Below are 26,943 nucleotides of genomic sequence, written 5' to 3' on the forward strand. Positions count from 1 at the left end.
GAAATTGTCACTTAGCCTAATATACCCTTGTGAAAAAGAAGTGTGCTTAACTATATTGAATGTGCACTAGTACTTCAAATTTTAAAAGTTAATATGAATTAAACTTAAGTGCTCTTAAAGTACGCTTTCATGGCTTTTTCTTAACATGCGTAAATACACTTTTGAAAAATGCACTTAGTAATGTCAATTTAAAGGTTTAACTTGGTTTTAATCATTACGTTTTAGTACACTTATTTTGATGTGTTGACTAACAAAGCACATGTGAAGTACTTGATTATCATTTTAACTGTAATGTGTTGATTTAAATGTACTAAATTGCAACTTCATCATTACAAATATGCAATTACACATATTTTAAATACATGACATACAAATTTCAATAGAAATTATATTAAAGTATATGTTAGTTTACCATAAATGATTGTCACATTCGGTGGCACAATAACCATACAGTTTTTCAAAAACAGTGAGTAATTAGGAAATTACATATAAAAAACAAGCCACCAAAATTCAGATAATTGCATTTAATTTAAATGCAAATTATAATGCATTTTAATTTAATTAATGCACTTAAGTGTTGGAAAACATTACATTCAGTTCACACTTAACTATATTCTTTTAAAGTACTATTTCCATAATAAGTAGCCTACTCTTATTTTAAAGGTATGTAAAAGTGTTCTTCTTTTTCACAAGGGTATACTTCAACATGGATCATTATACCTATTTCTGATGTTTTTATACTTTTTCTTTTGAAATACCTTTGAAATGTATTTTCTCTGTCACTGTATTGCCAACTATAACATGTTGCTATTGCCCTGTCGTCCCAAATGACACATCAACCCTTGCTGTCCTCCTCATAGTCAATGTTTTGGTGACATAATGCCACATAAGCTGTTAAAAAGTAGTCTTCGCAAAAGGACACATAGAAGGCACATTACAAACACATGGGGCGCTCTTGAGTACCGCACTGAATCATGACACATGAGAAATGTTGGCACAAACTCGTGCAAGCGAAGGCCACAAGATCGCAGGTCCACGTCAAGTGCATCATGTGGGACAGGGCCTAAGTTCTCACTGGAGCTTGATATTAATCTATTATGTTCTCTCTGCTTCTGTTACAGTCCCCAAGAAACACTGCTTATCATTTATTAAGCAAACACTGAGAGTGAGAGCAGACTGACCATAGCGTTTGTTCACTTTTGTCTACATGCTTATTCTTATTGATTTTATTCCTTGTGTTTAGCTGAAATGGTCCATGTAGTTTGTTGGGCCTGACTGAATGGGAAGATTTATGTTTTAATATGTACTAGCTTGAGTTTTTTTTTTTTTTCAAAAGCATTGATGTGTAGCCATAAAAACATTGTAACCATTCACCTGGAAAAGTTTAAACGTTCAGTCGCCATTTACAAAGATATTTATGGTGTGATACGGTATATTTCAGAAGCATCAACTCTTGGTCAGTAGTTCCCCCCCCCCCCCCCCCCCCCCTCTCTCTCTCTCTCTCTCTCTCTCTCTCTCTCTCTCTTTTCAAATATTGCATGGTCAGTTATTGACTGGAAAGCAAACAATGTCAGAAGCCTATATTTCAGCAATACACCTGTAGAATATTGCTTTGAGGTATTTATGTGAATCAATATTTTTGTCTCATTTTCTTTTTTATTCCAGAGTTATTTCACTGGCCTCAATAGTGGAGAGTGCCTGAGGTCAGCTGGCTGGTTTGCATTCAGTTTGTATCTGAACTGCTTGCAATAAAGCATTTACAATAGAACTACCATAAATAAAAAGTCACATAATTTCCATTCATGAGGCTGAAACAGTAGCCTATAATAACGCTGTTTACAAACCCAGTGAAGTGTTTGAAAATCACCTGGACACCTGCAGCTCTTAACACTATACGCACCTAATTTTATATTATAACACAACACTAAATGTTCTTTTATATATCATTGATCGTTCAAATGTAAATCTTTATAATTTGTTGTTCAGGACAAAGGAATGTGCATACATAGCTTACAGAAATGAGAAATCATAATTCATTTATATAATTCATAACTGTGTAATATTATTTGACTCATTATGGCCTAATTTCATAAGGGAACCAAAGTCCTATGAGTATCAGTCAAGTCAAGAACATTTAATTAACATTCTTTGGTTTATGAAGAATACAAATGGCCATCTAATGTTTTCTCAACTGTAGTTATTTGCACATCATTCATGTCATAGGATGTTTGGTAATGATGTACATATAAAAAGGACCAAAGTTTATATTTAACTTCTATTGATGTTTTTCCTCAATTCTTGAATGTATATTTTCATGTATATTAAACATTTTAACCTCGCCATATCTTGCACCTTGTGTTTCTTAATGCATGTTACTAATTCCTAACTTTATATATGTTTTAAGTTTTGATATGTGCAGTTAATAACATAAGGCACAGAAACAGACAGCTGAGAGAGAGAGAGAGAGAGAGAGAGAGAGAGAGAGAGAGAGAGAGAGAGAGAGAGAGAGAGAGAGAGAGAGAGAGAGAGAATACCCATCATATCTCAGCATTATGAGCCCTACAGTCTTTTGTCTCTTTGTAAATTTGTGGTTGTTAATGGAGGTTGTGTTAACTGATCTTAAGCCAAATGTACTTTTATCTTTCTCACATATAAATTGGACGACTGAAACTCAGGGCAGAGTCCAGAGATTATAGTCCAGAGATAATAATAAATGTATCTGACATTATGACTGAATACACAATGGTAAGTTTTGTCAGTAATGTCAGTCAACATGTAAATTAACTGCCTTTGTTCGGTCAATGAAATTATTTAATATGACTGAATCAATCCAAGTGCATTGGGTTACACCAGTCAAAGTCATTAAATGCTTTAAAAATTATTATGGTTACTTAAAGCATTTAGCTTTAAGTAACCATAATAATTTAGTAGTTCCCACAAAATACTATAATTAAACTAACAGAACACTTGACTTACTGAAGAAGATTATATTATGAATAACTATATGTTCTTAAATATCACTTGCCAGGTCAAAAGCATTTGCATATGGTGACATACTTTCCACATCACTATTGTTAATATCAAGCGTAGCGACAGGTCACGTCAGTGAAGCTCACATCAGCTGACTCGGCTGATCCACGTCTACCTATAGGAATCCCCGCCTCTCACAGTATCCATAAAATTCTGGGTTGTTTCAACCCAATTTTGGGTCAAATATGGACAAACCCAAACGTTGGGTTAAAAATGTAATTTAAAAATGTAACCCAATGGCTGGGTTTGTCCATATTTGACCCAAAATTGGGTTGAAACAACCCAGCACTTTTTAGAGTGTAAATATAAGGCTTGATATAAGCTTTATCCCATTGCTCAGAAGCAAATTGCCTTCCTTCATCCCCAGCTCCTCCTCTAATCCAGTCTGGCTTCTGGCTCATTTTTCTTGAATTATGTTGTACATTAAATTACTGAACATTACTGATATCTGTAATACATTTGTTGGTTCTGTTCTGTCTACCCTAAGGGGGTTTATCGCTGCTCTCTCTGCTCTTAGCAATGCCAGGCGTCATGGATCGGCATTTAGTTCTTGCCCAGAACAGAACCAGACCGCCAATCCAAACTATATGCTACTTGTCAATCATCTTTGACGATAGTGACCCTGACAGAAATATCTATATCACTAGGAGACTCCAAATCAGGGGCTCTGGCTGCATTTATAATTATAGTTATAATTCCGTAACCCTCATATTCATTAAAAAGATTATTTTTTACATCATATATTTCGTGAGTCATTGAATTCCTATGTACATCCCATTTGTGTTGTTGGTAGTTATATGGGAAATATAGGCCTATTACTGTTAAATTATTGTAGAATCTTTAAATAATATACTTAAGTGCGAAGTGAATGTTATGTTTTTCAAGACTTAATCGAGCCTTTCACAAAGACCTGCCTCTCTTAGTTACTTAGTTCCGACATGTTTTCAGAACCAGTCATGGCGCTCCGCTCTCAAACCATACATCAATGAACATCTACATTTACATGCACCCTATAATGTGATTCCCTCTCAAGGGAACTTGTGCTGTGTTGAGAAATGACGCTGTGGGAACGCTCTGCGTGAATACGCTGTAAAGCACATTTGAAATCAGTCCAATGGTGTGATGGGACGTCAGAGACGGGTGTCGTCACGAACCAGGAAACTATAAAGCATACCCAAACAGTGCAATGCTATAGCATGCGTCTGTGTCTTCAGTAAGCACTCTCTGTGAAATCGTTTGTCTTATTTAGTGTTGTCTGTCTCAGTACAAAAATAAGTTATATATTATGGCGAGCCAGCTGAATTTTAGATTGTGTGTTCATTTCTGCCCGCGCTACATCACGGGTGGGGATACACATGATTTATGTGTTGTTTGTTTGGGACCGGAGCATGCACAGTCAGCTCTCGAGGGAGCTGGCTGTGAGAATTGTGAACAGTTTCCATTACAGAAGCTTCGCTCCCGCCTGGCGCTCTTCAAAGAAGGGTTCTCAGTCTCACGTTCCTCATGGCTCGTGTCTGCCGAGGCACAACGGTGATCTAGGTCATGGGGATCGCAAATGGATCTAACAGAGGGGTTAGAGATGGGTCTGGCCTTATCTCTGGCTTCACTTGCTAGATCCTGTGCCTTCTCTCAGGAGTTGTAAGCGTGCACTGCGGTTTTATCCCCCCCCCCCGAGTGAGGCACCGGTGCTACAATCATCGATATTGCAAGCATCGATACAGAAAATGTTGAGGACACGCCACCTCCCTCTCCTGTGTATGAGGATTTGGTGGAGGTTGTGACAGATTAAACGTCAACTGGCCAGCTGAGCAGGACGTTCGTTTTAAAAGCAAGCTAGACAAACGCTTCATGCCCTCGCTGTCACAGCCTCCGCGTCGGTGCCTACCGTTATTTCCTGATCTTCCACACCGAGGTGTCGAGATCGTGGAAGAAACCGGTCTCTTATTGTGTGTATAGTTCACAAACATCAAACTATTAATCAATAATGGGATATAAAGAGCACGGTTATGGGGTGATGCCTAAGGTGGAAGAGACGCTAGCCAGCTATCTCTCCCCTGAGTCTGTATCGTCCCTGAAGGCCCCAATGTTACCCACCAAGTCGGTCAAAACAACGTCGGCTTTAGTGTGTAAGGCTTATGCAGCCTCTGGTCAGGCTGCAGCGTGTCTTCACTCAATATCACTTCTGCAAGCCTGCCAGGCGGATCTGTTAGGAGCCCTTGATGAGGGTGGGGGTATCGGCCCGGACACAGTCAGCAAGCTGCGTCGGGCCCCAGATCTTTCTCTGCGGGCCACCAAGGAGAGCCACCATGGTGACCACAGAAAGAAAGACATTTGTGGCTCAACCTTAGCGCCATTAAAGAGAAAGATAAATACTTCCTCATGGACGCCCCGTTGTCACCTCCTGGCCTCGTCAGCGGCATTGTCAATACTGTTGTTGCTGGAAAGGCAGAGTTCAAGAAACTTCTCCCCAGTCGCACACAGGCCTCAGAGGGACAGCCCCAAACATCTAAAGCCAGCTCCTCACAAGTGCCACCCCAAAACACGTCTCCTCTCCACCAGTAAGCTAGTGTGTGGTGGGCGTGTGGTGGGCGTTCTGGCGCAATATGGCTGCCGTCGCATCATCCAGGTAGATGCTGCACATTGGTGGTGGTTGAGGAGATTCCCCCTTCTATGAACGAGATGCTGCTTCACCCTGCAATACTTCCTGCGTGCCTGTCAGCGAATTACGTCAGCCTATGAGAAGCGAGCGTTGCATTGTTTGGGCATGCTTTATAAAGAATAACCTCCCAATACGTCCATAAAAATGTGATTTGCAGTCAGTAACATGCACAAGTTCATCCTTTGTGCTGTGGGGTATGCGGAAAATGTTGGCAAAAATAACCACATATTATAGTGAATAATCAGAATAATGAAAATGGCATGTAAACGAGAGTGAAGAGGTTTGCTCATGTCATGTAAACATCTTAATACAAGACCGTACTCTGATCATCTTAGGCTACCGCTATTAAGACCCTACTCCGATTATTTGAAATAATCGCATTATTGGTGCACATGTAAACGTTCCTACGCAGTGAAAAATACATTGCAGTGCAAAGAGGACACTGATTACATTTACATGTGCACCAATAAAGTGTTTATTACTCATAATCATAGTAAGGTCTTAATAGCAGTAGCCTAATATGTTTACATGACATGAGCAAAACTCTTCACTACAGTTTACATGCAATTTTCATTATTCTGACTATTTGCTAATAAGTATGGTTACACCACACTCAGATATCAAGCATGTTACTGGGCATTGTTTAAAAAAAATAAAAAATAAAAATTGTATGGACATGCTGAATATAATTCTGCGCCGTGATGAACATCGCAATGCTGGGTTTGCCTATGCTTCCATCGCATTCTTCGCTCCGTCTGGATGAAGATATGGAGCAGAGTTGTGTTGACAGAGTTGAAGTTGTGTGAACACACGACATCCGTGAAGAACTGAGCACATGTGCACTTTGGTCAGAGCAGTAATAATTAGATTAAGGTGTTTGCATGTTTATTAAAATCAGCGTACGCCACACAGTTTAATACGAATATGGTTACTACGATTATGAGCTTAATCACATTAGTTTGATCAAAGTATTGCGTTTACATGAGGTAAAGATTAATTGTAATATTGCCAAAATCCCATTATAATCCCATTATGAGGGTGCATGTAAACTGACAATGCGCCGACATACGATAGAGAGACAGAGCAGGTTACATTTGGTATGAAACAAAGTCTCAGCTTTCAAAGAAATTAAAACAATAAAAACAGTTTTTTTGTGGCCCTTCAATGTGTTAAATAGATCGCTGTAGGCAGTGCCTCAGTTCAAGTGTCTTGAACCGGTCATCTTTACTACTAGTTAAAGCAAAAAATATATATCAATGAACATCAGAAGGTATGTTGTCACAACCACGGAAAGACATCAATACACACCATTTTTCAAGTTCAAGTCCACCGACGTAAAACGTCTGGTTTGTTTGTCGGACAAAATGGCGGATTAACTGTCAATCAAACTCCAGGCAAAAAGTGAATTGCATGTTATTTGCAATTAAATGAAAATTAATTATAGTTTAAATTTAAGTTTAAATTAGTTGAACTTAAAAGTGCCTTTTTGACCCATTTAAGTAGAACATCTAACTTCACAATTACTTCTTTTGTGGTGCATAACAAGCATTTATGTTAACTAAAATGTACTTTAATGAAATTTCGGTAACGCTTTAGATTACAGCCCGGAAAGTACTGCGTAATTACAATGAAATTACAGTGTAACTTTCGGTAATTACAGTGTACCTATAAAGTACTTATGTGTAAGTATAGGGGAACAATATGTAAAGTCTTGGGAATAAAGGGGTAACAACCAGGAAAATACTGCGTAATTAAAACTAAATTACAGTGTAACTTTCGGTAATTACAGTGTACCTATAAAGTACGTACGTGTAATTATATAGGGGAACAATGTAAAGTTTTGGAATAAAGGGGTAACAACCAGGAAAAAAAAAAAATTATTTAGGCAAATTATTTATACTGTAAGTATTTTAGAACTACGGGGTACTTATACTATAATACAATCTTACTTTTGGGAGCAATTCAGCGAGTAGGCTACATACACCTTTTTGTAATAATAGTGTATACAAATACATAAAGGCTTTTTTCAAATTACGGGGTAGCCTATATATCAGTGCATTTATAAAGTAGGGTAATTTGTTTTTATTGCAAAGGTGCACTGATTAAGTTGTTTCAAGGCAAGTAAAACTACAACTTTTTTTTTTTTTTAAATGCTGGGGAAATATACTCTTGTTTCATGTAGTTACAGGGTAAGTATGACATTGCGGGCCGTAAATTAAAGTGGTGCTTCTTACCCTCTTGTTTCATGTAGTTACAGGGTAAGTAGCCTACAATAAAAACACATGTAAACACACAATCTGATATCACTTGGAAAACTTTATTTGAAAAACAACTTATTTCAAAAAAGGACTTTATTCCTTTTTTAAAATCAACTTTTCATTTCAAATACTAAAGTCCTGACAGAAACTTTCTGAAAGTAACGTTATACATTTTTGCATGGCTTCCTACTTCCTCCTCCTCCTCTTGTTCCTCTTCTTCTTTTTCTATCATTCCACTGATTAGCCTAATCTTAAGAATGAGTCTTTTGCTATTCTGTATTATGTATTAAAAGAAAATACAGTACACCCAGAAATTTTCTCGTAATTTACTCATCTTTTCGCTACCGACCAACTGTCACCAGCGTCCAGCGAGTGCATGAGTCGGCTTGGCTTCGTGTTTGGTGAAGCTTCACGCGTTCATTACGTTCTCGCGGGAGTTAGATGTGAAACTCGCGCGAGAACTGCCATCTCTGTTCTTCTGTATTGTTTGTTATTCATTATTATTATGTGTTATTGTTTGTATTTTGTTGTGAGCATTAATAAAAAAAAAAAAAATCGACATTCGGTTTCTCGGCGCGCTTACGTCACGCGTGTCAAGCGTGAACTCAACCTCATGCACGCGCAAGTGACAGTTGGTCGGAACGGAAGCGATAGTCTTTAAAATGTTTAAATATTTGGTATTTTTCTTACAAACACTTATCGTCTCACTTCAGAAGACATTGATTCATCCATTGGGGTCGTATGGATTACTTTAGTTATTGCTGTATGTGCTGTTTGATGTCAACTTTTAGGAACACATGAGCTTGCATTATGCATTCACAGAGATTATATATTTTTCTAAAAAAAAACATTTGTGTTAATCTGAAGAAGGAAATTCATATACATCTCGGATGACATGAGGGTAAAAGATGAGTAAATGGTGAGGACATTTCTGTACTGTATTTTCTTTTAACACATAATACAGAATAGCAAGAGACATGGGATTCCTTCTTAAGATTTATCAGTGGAAAGAAAGAAGAAGAGGAACAAGAGGAGGAGGAAACCAAGCAAGAGAAAGTGTTGTAAATCCGTTTTAAAATAAGTTGTTTTTCAAATAAAGTTTTCCAAGTGATATCAGATTGTGTTTACATGTGTTTTTATTGTACTTACCCTGTAACTACATGAAACAAGAGGGTAAGAAGCACCACTTTAATTTACGGCCCGCAATGTCATACTTACCCTGTAACTACAAGAAACAAGAGTATATTTCCCCAGCATTTAAAAAAAAAAAAAAAGTTGCAATAGTTTTACTTGCCTTGAAACAACTTAATCAGTGCACCTTTGCAATAAAAACAAATTAGCCTACTTTATAAATGCACTGATATATAGGCTACCCCGTAATTTGAAAAAAGCCTTTATGTATTTGTATACACTATTATTACAAAAAGGTGCAGTGTATGTAGCCTACTCGCTAAATTGCTCCCAAAAGTAAGATTGTATTATAGTATAAGTACCCCCTAGTTCTAAAATACTTAATAATTTGCCTAAATAAATTTTTTTTTTTTCCTGGTTGTTACCCCTTTATTCCAAAACTTTACATTGTTCCCCTATATACTTACACGTACATACTTTATAGGTACACTGTAATTACCGAAAGTTACACCTTAATTTAATTTTAATTACGCAGTACTTTCCTGGTTGTTACCCCTTTATTCCCAAGACTTTACATATTGTTCCCCTATACTTACACATAAGTACTTTATAGGTACACTGTAATTACCGAAAGTTACACTGTAATTTCATTGTAATTACGCAGTACTTTCCGGGCTGTAATCTAAAGCGTTACCGAAATTTCTAATGAAACTTGTCATGGATTTAATACAAGAAACATAGTTTTAAGAAATGTATTCATGAGGTTTTACTTCAGTGGCCTTTTACTTCTGTTGAATTATATTCGCTGCAAGTACAGTTATAAAAAATATATACTTTTAAGATTTGAAGTGTACATTCAATACAATTATGCACACTTCTTTTACACCAGGGATGTCAAACCTTTTGACTAATAATGTATCTAATTTAATGCTATTGGGTGTCATGTTCTGAATTGAGTGAACTTCTGAATAACTGCTTCACAGAGTTCAAATGAAAGGATTGCACAGAACAGCATGAGCGCTCAAATGAGACATCCCAGCTGATGTATGGATGTGCTTTATGGACAGCGTCTACATCAGGTCATGCATATCTCGAAAATGAATAGAAACGAGTCACACACAACATATCTTTCTCTTCCACATGTACTTTAATTTGAATAAAATGTTCATTATCTCACATAATAGGTCCTATTAGGATGCAGCATGCCGTGCCACAGCAGTCTGACTTCACTTCTAATGAGTGTGAATGGGAGTTTGAGTAATTCCTGCTAAGACTTAGACAAATAATCCGACAGCTTCATGGAAAACTGGAGAAAGAGACTTGACAGGACACAGACGGCAGAATGAGCTGTATTAATGAGAGTCTGTCACTTTAATTTTCTCTCTTTCTATCCGCCAGTCCAAACCTATAATAAGATCTGTTTTTTCCCACCTTATGCTGTGTTTCTCTCTTTCTATCTCCCATTCTTATGTTCCAATTTGCCTTCTTGCCTCAGGATTCAGTTCTCACCTGCCTTTGTGAAATTCATGCCTTATTCACAGGATGTCAAGTCTCAGAGTTTTGCATCCATATATGGAGTATTGGTATTATTATATGGCACCAGAACACATGTTCTGAACTTAACAGAGGATAAAAGAACACAGACGAGGACATCGTGTATACATTTTTATCACCAACATTAAATATTTTTTATTGCAAAAGCAAGACACGAACGTGTGGAATTCACAAGAATCCTGGATAACCTCACGTAAAGACAGTCTGAATCGTTCGGGATATTTAATCATCTTTCTGTTTAGAACACCATTTACTGGGAAGAAGAACACAGTACTTTATTTATTTAAACATCACCAGTCCCCACAACCACATGTGACACTTATATAAATAGATCTTGATCCGTCATTTTGTGTTCATCTGTTACAGAAATATTATAGCACAACATTAAATACTAAATGGATTGCCTGAAATGCACTGAAATAGACTATTTAATTACAGCTGAGATCCAGCACCTGCTCTACCCTAAAGCAATTACACTAAATGACAGTTGTAAAGCACCAAGCACAAATACAATATAAAGGCATGCGATTATGGAAGCTCTCTGTGTGTGTGAAATGTTCTGCAGAAGCACTATATTTATAATGGGAGCTTGCACCATGCCCAAGCTTTGCCTTTTGTGTGTCTTTTTTTCTAACACAAGGAACATGGACATGCAGCCTCTCCTGAAAACTTACAGATAGGCTATGTACCATAGTACTACCAACCAAAATAGTGTCACAGCAATAGTTACTAATGTAAAAACCATAGTAGAGCTTGGATAGTCATGAAATGAGATTGATTCCAATGGAATGGAGGGACGGCTACAATGTAGATGACCCGACTGTTTTATTTGTTTAACCCCTTAAGCGGCATCCCCCTTTTTTTAATAGACATGCACATTCCGAACTTAAATGGCTGTAATTCAAGAATGCTTTGGAATATAGATGTAAGATTGGTCTTGTTTTAAAGAAGACATTTGGCAGACTTTTGTAGAAGTGAAATAAATTAAGCAAAATGAAGGAATCTTTTATCGAGTAATTTCATTCATTTCAGCGTAATATAATTAAAATGTCATGTTAAATAGCCCAACACATCTAGTACTTAGGAAAAAGTTGATTACATTTGAAAAGTTGGGTCCAACTTAAGTCCAGGCTTCAGTCTGTTAGTTCACCTCCTGCTCCACGGCTTCTTTCTTTTGCAACTTCACATTTATCACGTCTACTCTGTTCCCGCCTCTCGTGTCTGTCTTCGGGTTGGAACTTGAGCGGAGCTACAGTGTAACTGGAAGATTATACTCTTGCCGTATCTGGTCGGCAAAACAGCAAAAACTTCCTTCTTGCAAAGGAACGATTCGTGCGCCGTCTTCTGTTCTTCTTTTAGAGATAAAGGCAAGTCTAAATCTTTCATTGTAGCGCCCAAAGCCGTTTCAAACAACTGGTGTTCATCCACAGCCATCTTGCAATGTTTACTAATGACTAATGTCATCTCACATCTGGCCCGCCTACATCAGATAACCCGATGTGATTGGTGCAGCTCAGATAGAGGGGCATATTTAATGAGCATTATTACTCGACACCAGAGTAAACTCGCTGAGCAAATTCAAATCGTGCTCTCGCGAGAACTCTGGGTTTCCAGGGTTCTTAAAGTTACACTATGTAGAAATTGTGTTTTTGTCAAACAGCGACCCCTAGACCCCAAATGCAAAAAATGTCTTGTATATGTTTGTAGCTTCTTCAAATATAGCAACTGTGGCATATTGGCGAAACTATAGTTATAGTTTGCTGGCAAATGTTTGTACATTCAAATATGGATTAAAAGTGAATTAATTACTTTAGCTAGCATTAGCATCACTGTTCTTTTAAGTACCGACACCACAATGGTATTACATGTTTGTAGTCTGATTTTCGCTCTTCGCATCACCAAACAGTGCTACGCTACTAGCTATCTAGGTAGCAGTCAATCAGCGCAAGGATTCTCTTTGACGTTTAGTGAAGGTCACGTCATGGCGAAATATAGGGGTGACCTGCTCTATACGTAATTAAAATACTTTTTGTAGGAAACATTTATGATGACTATAGTGGTGGTGAGCAGGACGAGGTCGTACGGCGCGAGACCGCTGGCGTGATTAATGATGTGAGGCGCACCGGTCTCGTATCTCACAGAGGAGCGACGACTGTGAAGATCGAGAGAGGAACGGGCCTGGATTTTATTTGATGTGTTGTTTCTGTTTTATGTGGCCAGCAGTCGTCCGCGAGGGGCTGCTGCCTTACACTTTCATTGTTGTTTATTTATTTATTAAAGTTGTTGAATGTTCTCCGGTTACCGCCTCCTTCTTCCCATAACATCTAAACTGCGTTACAACTATTATGAGACTTCATCTCATGCAAGTTTACACTTTTCATTCGAACTTTTTAAACTACTATACACTTTTACTATGCATTCGTGACTGGAAAAAGTAATTTGCCATTTTTGCTAATTCCCCATTCTCTTTGTTTTTACTGGTTTATATGGTCATTCTGTGAAGGACGGACCCTTAGCAATAACAGCTGCTAAAAAAGGCAACATAGAGCAAGTGATTTTATCGACATCCTTTCCGTATGAATAATGCAGCTTCATTCCATCAACAAGCACCTTTGACCACTGTTACTGCTCTGTAGATGTGGATACATTGTGGAAAACATGCTCAAACTCATTATACATCAGCTGGAAACAGATAAACATGAAAATAAGGCATGACAAATGAGGGCAGCTATTGGAAATGAGCTTCATTTATTACAGGGGTTCTGGGAGGAGAGGAGACCAACAGAAGGTCCTGATCATTTAGCTTCATTCGGCCTTGATGAATCCGTATCCTGACTGCTTACTCACTGCTGATCCGAGGCCTAATGTGTTGACAGATGGATGAAGTCTTGTGATAAGATGAGGAAAACTGAGCACTGGCCGATCCTTGAAAGAATCCAGCTGCAGTCCACAGTATTCGATTCCAGTTTATAGCGTGACGGAAGTATTTTTCTGCAAGTGGACATTACTTTCATTAGCCCCAGATATTATTATTTTTTATCATTACTATATTTAAAGACAACATTATGGCATCAAGAAAGCAGTAAGAATTCCTCATCTCAGGAAAAGTAGGACATATCACAAGCTTGTCCTTTTTTGGCCTCTTTTACATTAGCCAGTATAGTCTTTAGTTTACATCGTAGTTATGACCCATAATATGCTATTGTTTTCTTGGCTTCGGGAACAGACCATTATTTCTGCTGACATAACCAAAGCCACACAGAATAAAAACAGGTATTTTTTGCAGGTATCTTTAAATTAAATGTAATGCTTTTTGATGCCTTTTTTTTTAATGCCATACATGACCCATGACTAACCACCGATATTATATATATAATATCTGTGGTTTGTCATGGGTCATGTATGGCATTAATAATAATAATAATAATAAATAAATATAAATAACTATATATATATATATATATATATATATATATATATATAGTGATGTAAATTGATTAAAATTTTTTAGGTTTTTGTAGGTTTATATTTAGTGTATGTATTTTATAATGTATTAATTTCACAGTTAATTTCCGAATTAATGTAGAACCAGTATATTTCAGATACTTGTTTAATGGCATCTTTATATGAATGAAGGTCAGTATCACTGATACTAATAGCTACAGCTATTGATGTCTGGATAAAAATAATCTTATAATGTAAAACTAGCCAAAGGATGACAACAATTAATGGATGCTGCGTTAAATATTTTAACGGTAAACTGTATTCCAGCCACTTCTGCTGGAATTTGCACTTTCCCATTTTTCTGGTCTAGTTTTTTTCCTGTTAACCGCTGTACAAAATGCCCGCGTCACCTCCGCATCACGGCAATTTTGCCGGAAGCAATTGACCGTTCGCAAAAGCCACGCCCCTTAGTTATTGTTACTACGCCCGTCAAACAATTGAGAACCATTGCCATGGCTGGGTTGAGCTTCATACATTAAGTGATTGGTTTTGGGGTAATGCAGCGGACATATCCTCCAGGGCACGACAGAAAGGATAGACAGAATAGCTCACGGGAGCACATGCACAAAACAGTTTTGTAAAATTATATATCAATCATTTTTATTTGATCATATATCATTTTACAAAACTGTTTTGCGCATGTGCTCCCGCGCGCGCTATTTCAGTCACAACACTGCAATCAGCGGACGCGCTGAAACATCAACTCTCGATGCGGTTCTCTTCATTCATAACTCGTAGCTGACTGACTGAGAAGGATATATTTGTGTAAATAGTTGTGCAACTGCGCGAACTTTGTTTTGAAGTTTAATGCTTGAGTTCCAGAGGAATTTGTGACTGTGTTCCTGTTCAACCACATCAAAGTTTCGTAATTAAGTTAGTAAGTCCGTGCTTTTCTCTTTTTTTCCTCTTGTTTGCTGACTGATGAGGGGGCCGCAGTGCCGTAGTGAAACGGTGTTTGTACATGTAGCCTATTTTTTAATAATAGTTGCAAGCAATCATAAAATACAGCAAGTTTTAAGCCCATGCAGACCTCACTGCCATAGGCGCATCATTGCACTATCTTGCTGAAATCGGAATGTTTGACGGAGGTCCTTCTCCTAGTTACAGTTGCTGAGCTAGGATTGGACGAGAACCGTTAGAGGGCGGGGTTTTGCGAACGGTCAATTACCAACCGGTTCCGCGTTTATCACACTAATGTACATATTTTGCGACACCAAATAAAAATGAATAATTATGAAGGCTATATTCAAATAAATTGATCATTTAACATTTACTTCAAAACAATATACAATTTTTTAATGCCTGTAGGATTCAAATTTAAAGGGATGGTTGAGTATGATTTCACTTTTATAACGTTAGTTCGTGCGTTGCTGTTTGAGCATAAACAACATCTGCAAAGTTACAACGCTCAAAGTTCAAAGCAGAGGGAGATATTTGCTTTTAGAGAAATCGTTTTTTAAGGACTACAACAAACGGCTGATAGAGACTACACGACATTCCTCCCGGGTTAATGACATTACTAACCCTAAAATGTACAGTACATAAACCCCGCCCTCTGAACACGATTTATAGATTATCAAGACAGAATATGCTAATTAATGACTAGAAGATAACTACACATAAGTTACATAAATTTATCAACTAACCATTCAGAAATGTTGTCTACATGTTGTCACTTCATCTTGAGTCTCTTCATCTCTGTCTGACTCTGGTTTGAACATAAAAGGCTAAACGTTTTTTTTAATTTTCAGTGTGTGTGAGGTTCCGCCCTCTGTCCAGGGAGCAGCAGCTGATTTGCATTTAAAGGGACAGACACAAAAACATGCTATAAAAATATCTGTGGGTGTTTTGAGCTAAAACTTCACACACACACTCTGGGGACATCAGAGTCTTATTTTACATCTTGTGAAAAGGTACCACCCCTTTAATGCTTTTTAATGCAATTTAAGGCCTTAATTTTCGCAAAATCCATTTAATGACTTTTAATGCTTTTTAATGGAAAGGTTCCGAACCTTTGGAGGAACCGATACCACTTAAATCTTTGAGTCTGATGCAGTCTGTACCGCCTGGCTTTCAAGATCCAGCACCTCTGCACTCTCCGACTACTCAAAATAAGCTTTTATCTCCAGGCATATTGAGATTGTTGCATCAAGTGAAGTCATAGCAGCATACTTTGCCTTGTTTTCTGCAAACAAGAAGTTGTTTGCTTTTGTTTTTGAAAAAAATAAACAAACCTGTAACCAATTGTCTACTGGGAGTCTTAGGATTGTTTGTACTGCATTAGCATGACCTCATCTTTGTTTAACATAATCTGATTTGTTCTTTCCAACGTTTACACCTGGAGATGAGTTTTCCGTTCACCTGCAAGATGCAAAAGCTCAATTTTGTACACACGCTGTTCATGTGCATCAGTGCACTGTTACTGAACTGAGCTCTCTTTTGTGTCTTGTCACACTTAAAACGGATTAATACACTCGAAATTGTCAAAATGGCAGTTTTGGTGAGTATCCTCCTAAGCCCAGGGTAAAAATAAAGTCTTAATCAATGTAAACAGTTGGGTGGAAATCAGAACCATGCATTTGGTTTTTAAGTGAAAGTAGCCTAAAACTCTGCTCATGACTGAATAACTTTAGCTTTAGTAAAGATTTATACATTTTAGTATATTGTACCTAAATACTGTTAGGCTTACTTGAAATCTGTTCATTTTGTGTGTATCTTTGTTCTAAAGTATTTTCTGTACTATTACTTGTGATGAAAAGAAACTTAAGAGTCTAAAGTTATTTATTCAAATATAATTTTTATATTCATAAACCCCTTCGTGTTGATCCCTGTGTGTTTATATATTTCCTTTTTAAGACATGGGCTGCGTTCCAGTCCAAAATTGTCATGCCCTTCACTCGCTAACTTCCCTCAGTGTTGTTCACTCGGATGTACGTCATTGTACGTTGCACGAGTGCCACTACTGGCGGAAACTGCAATGGGCTGAACTGAAATGTCCTAACCCCTTGATCACTTGGAATCAGCTATGGAGTTGATTTATTATTTACATTTCTTTTCGCTTTAAGAATTTGTTTAATGCAGCATCCAAATGTATATAGGTGTGTTTGGGCTGTTTTCAATAATAAAAAAATAATAATTTTATATATCATAGAGTTGTTTGTGGTGATGGTGATTAGACGAGATCTGCGGTGACGTCACAATCGTATTGCATTGTGGTATATGGAGCTGTCTGAAGTGTACATATGTAGACTCGCTCCCTCGGTCAAAATCGAGGGAACGAGGGTCTGTCCATATAAACTTCCCTCGTCCACTTTGCGAAGTGGAACGCACTTCAAAATGGCAGCAGGGATTCACCCGAGGGGAAGTGCTTAGGGAAGTTCGCAAGTGCGTGTCTAAAAGTGGACTGGGACGCAGCCCTGGTCGTTTTGTTATAAAATAAAGTTATATCCTTTAAACTGAATAAAAAAACACACACAACCTGATGAGGGTCTCATCTGAACACAGCTTTCACCACAGGAAAGCTCAAGAATAGTCCTGCCAGATTTTTATGTTGGCATGTATATAACAAATCTGAAATAAAATGACCTCTTTGCTCTAGTTTTCAAACAGTTTCAATAAAGATGAACAAATATTTTTGCATTTGAGAAGTGCAGATAATGAGTTTAGCAACTCCTAAAAATACTCCAAACAAACCTGTTGATTGGTTAACACAACATAAAGCCATAAGTACAAATTTGCAAGAAAAAACATTTACCAGTATAACATCTGTTATCATTGAAGAAATAGATTTTAATATAAAAATATATACAGCTGCTTGACCAAATCAATACTAAGGCTTTTTAACAGTGAGCATACTACTGCTTCCGTAAATGCTAAAATGTATTCTCACTGAATAAAAAATAAAGTATATTGTGTGCTGTCTTTTTGTCCAGTAATCATTGTATAAAAACAACAACTATCTTTAATGAAATGGCAGCTTTCATGACAAGGCTTGTAACACCTGCACCTAATAATTGAGTATTACATGTTCCCATGACAACTGATTGTCAGGAAACAATTGGTAAATGTCAGTTGCTGGCACTATAAAGAGTACTGTCAGGCAACACTAATATGTGTTGGAGGTCAAGTATGTTTTTTATGCATTTTTAGTGGTGTTGTTGAGGTGGTTAGCTGTTGTATTTTTGTTTGGCCATGGAGGGTACCACTAGCCGACTCTTAAGGTACGATGATAAATTGTAGTATTTGGCATTTGTTAACAAGTGGCATTCATCTAACAAGTTTTTTTTGTTATATTTCGTCTACAGTTTTTCTTTGGCACTTCTCAGTCTTTGTGTCTGTGACCATTTTGGAAGTGGTAAGGTTTATCCAGGCAAGGTCTATAATTGATATTTGCTAGCATGTCTGTTTGATTCTTTCTTTTTTATTTTCTTCTAGTTGGTGGCTTTGTCAGGAGTGGTTATCCTGTATACTATGAGGCTGGTTTCCCCATGCAGGATGTGAAGCCACGAAGTTCCTACAGCTGGTATGGCGCTGATGTATCAAATCCCAGAAGTCCTCAAAGATCAAGGAGTAACACTTACAGTGCTGCACAAGTTAAGGGTGTGTATAGCAGTGTAAGCTATAGTCCTCAAAATGGCTCTTCTGGTTTTGTACCAGTGACTAATGTATATAAGCCTGGTTCTGACTCTGATGCTAGTAGTCAACTTCAAGGATCTCTGATATCTTCAGCTGGTAGTGGCAGTCTTGTTTCTGGTTCTGTGTCCCCTGCAATGGGTACAAGTCTGCGCATTGAGTCTCTACCTGAGCTAACACAACTCAACTATCAAACTGTAGTACAGTCTAGTAATGAGTCTGTGGTGTCTAGTAGCCAGCAAATCGTGCAGAACAGCCCCCAGTCCAGTGGCCAATTAGTGGAAGTCCGCTACCAGTCTGCAGTGCAGCCCATTGTCAAGCCTCAGAGAAGTAGACTTCAAGTTGTTTCCAAGTTATTTTCCGGTAACAGACCAGTCCAGGTTTCAAGTTCTACCTTTTTTGTCAAGCCTCTGCAGCAGAGAAATGAGTCCTCACAACCCAGCTATCAGTTAGGGCAAGCCAGCTTTGGATATGGACTTGAGCCATTACTGGGTGGCCAGCAACTAGTGCAGTCACCCTATGGTTCCACAGTTCAGCCTAGTGGTGTGCAGCTAGCACAGGCAAGAAACCAACTTGTGGCCCAGCCCAGCCTCCAACAATCATCTCAAGCCAACAGCCAGAACTCGGAACAAGCTGTCTCGCAATCTGTGGACCAGTCCAGTGGCCTGCAATCAGCCCAAGCCAGCTCTCAGTCTGTGGAACCATCAGGTAGCCTGCTGTCAGCCCAAGCAAGCTTACAGTCTGTGGACCAGTCTGGCATCCAACAACCAGCCCAAGCCAGCTCACAATCTGTTGAACTGTCAGGTAGCCAGGTGTCGGCCCAAACCAGCTCACAGTCTGGGGACCAGTCTGGCATCCAAACACCAGCCCAAGCCAGCTCACAGTCTGTGGACCAGTCTGGCATCCAACAACCAGCCCAAGCCAGCTCACAGTTTGTGGACCAGTCTGGCATCCAACAACCAGCACAAGCCAGCTCACAATCTGTGGAACCATCGGGTAGCCTGCTGTCGGCCCAGGCCAGCTCACAGTCTGTGGACCAGTCTGACATCCAACAACCAGCCCAAGCCAGTTCACAGTCTGTGGACCAGTCTGGCATCCAACAACCAGCCCAAGCCAGCTCACAGTCTGTGGACCAGTCTGGCATCCAACAACCAGCACAAGCCAGTTCTCAGTCTGTGGACCAGTCTGGCATCCAACAACCAGCCCAAGCCAGCTCACAGTCTGTGGACCAGTCTGGCATCAATCAACCAGCCCAAGCCAGCTCACAGTCTGTGGACCAGTCTGGTATTCAACAACCAGCCCAATCCAGCTCACAGTCTGGCCTGCCGTCAGCACAAGCCAGCTACCAGTTTGTGCCCCAGCTTGGTTTCCAAAAACCTACACAAACTGGCTCCCAATCTGTGAACTGGCCCAGTGGTCTAAAGTTAGCACAGTCTAGATATCAGTCTGTGGTCTGGCCTAGTGGCCAACATCCAGGACAGGCCCACTACCAGTCTGTGGTGCAGTCCGGTAGCCTGCAGACAGCACAAGCCCATTACCAGTCTGTTAATCAGCTGAGCGGTCTGCAATCAGGCCATGCCGGCTACCAGTCTGTGTCTCAGCCCAGCAGTCTGCAGTCAGCACAAGCCCGTTACCAGTTTGTGGACAAGCCAAGCGGTTTGCAATCAGCACAAGCACGTTACCAGTCTGTGGACCAGCCCAGTGGCCTGCAGTCAGCACAAGTCAAATACCAGTCTATGTCCCAGCCCATCAGTCTGCAATCAGCACAAACCCGTTACCAGTCTGTGGACCAGCTAATCGGTCTGCAATCAGCACAAGACCCTAACCAGTCAGTGGACCAGCTAAGCGGTCAGCAATCAGGCCAAGCCATATACCAGTCTCTGTCCCAGCCCAGCAGTCTGCAGTCGGCACAAACCCGTTACCAGTCTGTGGACCAACTAAGCGGTCTGCAATCAGGCCAAGCCAGATACCAGTCTGTGTCTCAGCCCAGTGGCCTGCAGTCAGCACAAGCACGTTACCAGTCTGTGGACAAACCAAGCGGTCTGCAATCAGGCCAAGCCAGATACCAGTCTGTGTCCCAGCCCAGCGGTCTGCAGTCAGCACAAGCCCGTTACCAGTCTGTGGACCAGCCCAGTGGCCTGCTGTCAACACAACCCCGTTACCAGTCTGTGGACAAGCCAAGCGGTCTGCAATCAGGCCAAGCCAGATACCAGTCTCTGTCCCGGCCCAGCAGTCTGCAGTCAGCACAAGCACGTTACCAGTCTGTGGACAAGCCAAGCGGTCTGCAATCAGGCCAAGCCAGATACCAGTCTCTGTCCCGGCCCAGCAGTCTGCAGTCAGCACAAGCCCGTTACCAGTCTGTGGACAAGCAAAGCGGTCTGCAATCAGGCCAAGCCAGCTACCAGTCTCTGGCCCAGCCCAGTGGCCTGCTGTCAGCACAAGCCCGTTACCAGTCTGTTAATCAGCTGAGCGGTCTGCAATCAGGCCATGCCGGCCACCAGTCTGTGTCCCAGCCCAGTGGCCTGCAGTCAGCACAAGCCCGTTACCAGTCTGTGGACAAGCCCAGTGGCCTGCAGTCAGCACAAGCCAGCTTACAGTCTGTGGACCAGTCTGGCATCCAAACACCAGCCCAAGCCAGCTCACAGTCTGTGGACCAGTCTGGCATCCAACAACCAGCCCAAGCCAGCTCACAGTTTGTGGACCAGTCTGGCATCCAACAACCAGCACAAGCCAGCTCACAATCTGTTGAACTGTCAGGTAGCCTGCTGTCAGCCCAAGCCAGCTCACAGTCTGTGGAACCATCGGGTAGCCTGCTGTCGGCCCAGGCCAGCTCACAGTCTGTGGACCAGTCTGACATCCAACAACCAGCCCAAGCCAGTTCACAGTCTGTGGACCAGTCTGGCATCCAACAACCAGCCCAAGCCAGCTCACAGTCTGTGGACCAGTCTGGCATCCAACAACCAGCCCAAGCCAGCTCACAGTCTGTGGACCAGTCTGGCATCCAACAACCAGCCCAAGCCAGCTCACAGTCTGTGGACCAGTCTGGCATCCAACAACCAGCCCAAGCCAGCTCACAGTCTGTGGACCAGTCTGGCATCCAACAACCAGCCCAAGCCAGCTCACAATCTGTTGAACTGTCAGGTAGCCTGCTGTCAGCCCAAGCCAGCTCACAGTCTGTGGAACCATCGGGTAGCCTGCTGTCGGCCCAGGCCAGCTCACAGTCTGTGGACCAGTCTGACATCCAACAACCAGCCCAAGCCAGTTCACAGTCTGTGGACCAGTCTGGCATCCAACAACCAGCCCAAGCCAGCTCACAGTCTGTGGACCAGTCTGGCATCCAACAACCAGCCCAAGCCAGCTCACAGTCTGTGGACCAGTCTGGCATCCAACAACCAGCCCAAGCCAGCTCACAATCTGTTGAACTGTCAGGTAGCCTGCTGTCAGCCCAAGCCAGCTCACAGTCTGTGGAATCATCGGGTAGCCTGCTGTCGGCCCAGGCCAGCTCACAGTCTGTGGACCAGTCTGGCATCCAACAACCAGCCCAAGCCAGCTCACAGTCTGTGGACCAGTCTGGCATCAATCAACCAGCCCAAGCCAGCTCACAGTCTGTGGACCAGTCTGGCATCCAACAACCAGCCCAAGCAAGCTCACAGTCTGTGGACCAGTCTGGCATTCAACAACCAGCCCAATCCAGCTCACAATCTGGCCTGACGTCAGCACAAGCCAGCTACCAGTTTGTACCCCAGCTTGGTTTCCAAAAACCTACACAAACTGGCTCCCAATCTGTGAACTGGCCCAGTGGTCTAAAGTTAGCACAGTCTAGATATCAGTCTGTGGTCTGGCCTAGTGGCCAACATCCAGGACAGGCCCACTACCAGTCTGTGGTGCAGTCCGGTAGCCTGCAGACAGCACAAGCCCATTACCAGTCTGTTAATCAGCTGAGCGGTCTGCAATCAGGCCATGCCGGCTACCAGTCTGTGTCTCAGCCCAGCAGTCTGCAGTCAGCACAAGCCCGTTACCAGTTTGTGGACAAGCCAAGCGGTTTGCAATCAGCACAAGCACGTTACCAGTCTGTGGACCAGCCCAGTGGCCTGCAGTCAGCACAAGTCAAATACCAGTCTCTGTCCCAGCCCATCAGTCTGCAATCAGCACAAACCCGTTACCAGTCTGTGGACCAGCTAATCGGTCAGCAATCAGGCCAAGCCATATACCAGTCTCTGTCCCAGCCCAGCAGTCTGCAGTCGGCACAAACCCGTTATCAGTCTGTGGACCAACTAAGCGGTCTGCAATCAGGCAAAGCCAGATACCAGTCTGTGTCTCAGCCCAGTGGCCTGCAGTCAGCACAAGCACGTTACCAGTCTGTAGACCAGCCCAGTGGCCTGCTGTCAACACAACCCCGTTACCAGTCTGTGGACAAGCTAAGCGGTCTGCAATCAGGCCAAGCCAGATACCAGTCTCTGTCCCGGCCCAGCAGTCTGCAGTCAGCACAAGCACGTTACCAGTCTGTGGACAAGCAAAGCGGTCTGCAATCAGGCCAAGCCAGCTACCAGTCTCTGGCCCAGCCCAGTGGCCTGCTGTCAGCACAAGCCCGTTACCAGTCTGTTAATCAGCTGAGCGGTCTGCAATCAGGCCATGCCGGCCACCAGTCTGTGTCCCAGCCCAGTGGCCTGCAGTCAGCACAAGCCCGTTACCAGTCTGTGGACCAGCCCAGTGGCCTGCTGTCAGCACAAGCGAGCTCTCAGTCTGTGGAACCATCAGGTAGCCTGCTGTCAGCCCAAGCAAGCTTACAGTCTGTGGACCAGTCTGGCATCCAACAACCAGCCCAAGCCAGCTCACAATCTGTTGAACTGTCAGGTAGCCAGGTGTCGGCCCAAACCAGCTCACAGTCTGGGGACCAGTCTGGCATCCAACAACCAGCCCAAGCCAGCTCACAGTCTGTGGACCAGTCTGGCATCCAACAACCAGCCCAAGCCAGCTCACAGTTTGTGGACCAGTCTGGCATCCAACAACCAGCACAAGCCAGCTCACAATCTGTTGAACTGTCAGGTAGCCTGCTGTCTGCCCAAGCCAGCTCACAGTTTGTGGACCAGTCTGGCATCCAACAACCAGCACAAGCCAGCTCACAATCTGTTGAACTGTCAGGTAGCCTGCTGTCAGCCCAAGCCAGCTCACAGTCTGTGGAATCATCGGGTAGCCTGCTGTCGGCCCAGGCCAGCTCACAGTCTGTGGACCAGTCTGGCATCCAACAACCAGCCCAAGCCAGCTCACAGTCTGTGGACCAGTCTGGCATCAATCAACCAGCCCAAGCCAGCTCACAGTCTGTGGACCAGTCTGGCATCCAACAACCAGCCCAAGCCAGCTCACAGTCTGTGGACCAGTCTGGCATTCAACAACCAGCCCAATCCAGCTCACAATCTGGCCTGACGTCAGCACAAGCCAGCTACCAGTTTGTACCCCAGCTTGGTTTCCAAAAACCTACACAAACTGGCTCCCAATCTGTGAACTGGCCCAGTGGTCTAAAGTTAGCACAGTCTAGATATCAGTCTGTGGTCTGGCCTAGTGGCCAACATCCAGGACAGGCCCACTACCAGTCTGTGGTGCAGTCCGGTAGCCTGCAGACAGCACAAGCCCATTACCAGTCTGTTAATCAGCTGAGCGGTCTGCAATCAGGCCATGCCGGCTACCAGTCTGTGTCTCAGCCCAGCAGTCTGCAGTCAGCACAAGCCCGTTACCAGTTTGTGGACAAGCCAAGCGGTTTGCAATCAGCACAAGCACGTTACCAGTCTGTGGACCAGCCCAGTGGCCTGCAGTCAGCACAAGTCAAATACCAGTCTCTGTCCCAGCCCATCAGTCTGCAATCAGCACAAACCCGTTACCAGTCTGTGGACCAGCTAATCGGTCTGCAATCAGCACAAGACCCTAACCAGTCAGTGGACCAGCTAAGCGGTCAGCAATCAGGCCAAGCCATATACCAGTCTCTGTCCCAGCCCAGCAGTCTGCAGTCGGCACAAACCCGTTACCAGTCTGTGGACAAGCCAAGCGGTCTGCAATCAGGCCAAGCCAGATACCAGTCTCTGTCCCAGCCCAGCGGTCTGCAGTCAGCACAAGCCCGTTACCAGTCTGTGGACAAGCAAAGCGGTCTGCAATCAGGCCAAGCCAGCTACCAGTCTCTGGCCCAGCCCAGTGGCCTGCTGTCAGCACAAGCCCGTTACCAGTCTGTTAATCAGCTGAGCGGTCTGCAATCAGGCCATGCCGGCCACCAGTCTGTGTCCCAGCCCAGTGGCCTGCAGTCAGCACAAGCCCGTTACCAGTCTGTGGACCAGCCCAGTGGCCTGCTTTCAGCACAAGCCCTTTACCAGTCTGTGGACAAACCAAGCGGTCTACAATCAGGCCATGCCGGCCACCAGTCTCTGGCCCAGCCCAGTGGCCTGCAGTCAGCACAAGCCCGTTACCAGTCTGTGGACCAGCCCAGTGGCCTGCTGTCAACACAACCCCGTTACCAGTCTGTGGACAAGCCAAGCGGTCTGCAATCAGGCCAAGCCAGATACCAGTCTCTGTCCCGGCCCAGCAGTCTGCAGTCAGCACAAGCACGTTACCAGTCTGTGGACAAGCCAAGCGGTCTGCAATCAGCACAAGCACGTTACCAGTATCTGTCCCAGCCCAGTGGCCTGCAGTCAGAACAAGCCAGTTACCAGTCTGTGGACCAACTAAGTGGTCTGCAATCAGGCAAAGTTAGCTACCAGTCTCTGGCCCAGCCAATCCGTCTGCCTTCAGCGCAAACCAGTTACCAGTCTCTGTCCCAGCCCAGTGGCCTGCCGTCAACACAAGCTCGTTACCAGTCTGTGGACCAGCTAAGTGGCCTGCTGTCAGCACAAGGCCGTTACCAGTCTGTGGACAAACTAAGTGGTCGGCAATCAGGCCAAGCCCGGTACCAGTCTGTGTCCCGGCAGTCTAATTTCCAGGTCTTTTCTAAGCCAGAGCAGTCAAGTTACATGTCTGTTTCCAGTCTTGGTTCCAAACCTTTGGAGCAACCCAGTAAAACACCACTTAAATCTTTGAGTCTGATGCAGTCTGTACCGCCTGGCTTTCAAGATCAAGCACCTCTGCACTCTCAGACTACTCAAAATAAGCTTTTATCTCCAGGCATATTGAGATTGTTGCATCAAGTGAAGTCATAGCAGCATACTTTGCCTTGTTTTCTGCAAACAAGAAGTTGTTTGCTTTTGTTTTTGAAAAAAATAAACAAACCTGTAACCAATTGTCTACTGGGAGTCTTAGTATTGTTTGTACTGCATTAGCATGACCTCATCTTTGTTTAACATAATCTGATTTGTTCTCTCCAACGTTTACACCTGGAGATGAGTTTTCCGTTCACCTGCCAGATGCAAAAGCTCAATTTTGTACACACGCTGTTTATGTGCATCAGTGCACTGTTACTGAACTGAGCTCTCTTTTGTGTCTTGTCACACTTAAAATGGATTAATACACTCGAAATTGTCAATGGCAGTTTTGGGGAGTATCCTCCTAAGCCCAGGGTAAAAATAAAGTCTTAATCAACGTAAACAGTTGGGTGGAAATCAGAACCATGCATTTGGTTTTTAAGTGAAAGTAGCCTAAAACTCTGCTCATGACTGAATAACTTTAGCTTTAGTAAAGATTATAGATTTATACATTTTAGTATGTTGTACCTAAATACTGTTAGGCTTACTTGAAATCTGTTCATTTTGTGTGTATCTTTGTTCTAAAGTATTTTCTGTACTATTACTTGTGATGAAAAGAAACTTTAGAGTCTAAAGTTATTTATTCAAATATAATTTTTATATTCATAAACCCCTTCGTGTTGAGCCCTGTGTGTTTATATATTTCCTTTTTAAGACATGGGCTGCGTTCCAGTCCAAAATTGTCATGCCTTTCATTCGCTAACTTCCCTTTGTGTTGTTCACTCGGATGTACGCCATTGTACGTTGCACGAGTGCCACTACTGGCGGAAACTGCAATGGGCTGAACTGAAATGTCCTAACCCCTTGATCACTTGGAATCAGCTATGGAGTTGATTTATTATTTACATTTCTTTTCCCTTTAAGAATTTGTTTAATGCAGCATCCAAATGTATATAGTTGTGTTTGGGCTGTTTTCAATAATAAAAAAATAATAATTTTATATATCATAGAGTTG

General features: G+C 42.2%; 1 protein-coding gene across 1 annotated transcript; it reads left to right on the forward strand.

Annotated features, from left to right (window-relative positions):
• Nucleotides 1-18,246: 18,246 nt before the first annotated feature.
• On the forward strand, nt 18,247-25,946 carry LOC307011785 (uncharacterized protein; the record flags this gene model as incomplete). Its single annotated transcript, XM_079637797.1, has 6 exons — nt 18,247-18,356; nt 18,441-18,490; nt 18,571-19,463; nt 19,509-21,309; nt 22,453-24,006; nt 24,166-25,946. Exons 1-6 carry the CDS (start codon nt 18,328-18,330, stop codon nt 25,944-25,946), a joined length of 6,108 nt encoding a protein of 2,035 aa, XP_079493923.1. The 5' UTR covers nt 18,247-18,327.
• Nucleotides 25,947-26,943: the final 997 nt, after the last annotated feature.

This window comes from Phoxinus phoxinus (genome assembly GCF_949152265.1).
Source record: "Phoxinus phoxinus genome assembly, chromosome: 15".
In the NCBI taxonomy this organism is placed as follows: domain Eukaryota; kingdom Metazoa; phylum Chordata; class Actinopteri; order Cypriniformes; family Leuciscidae; genus Phoxinus; species Phoxinus phoxinus.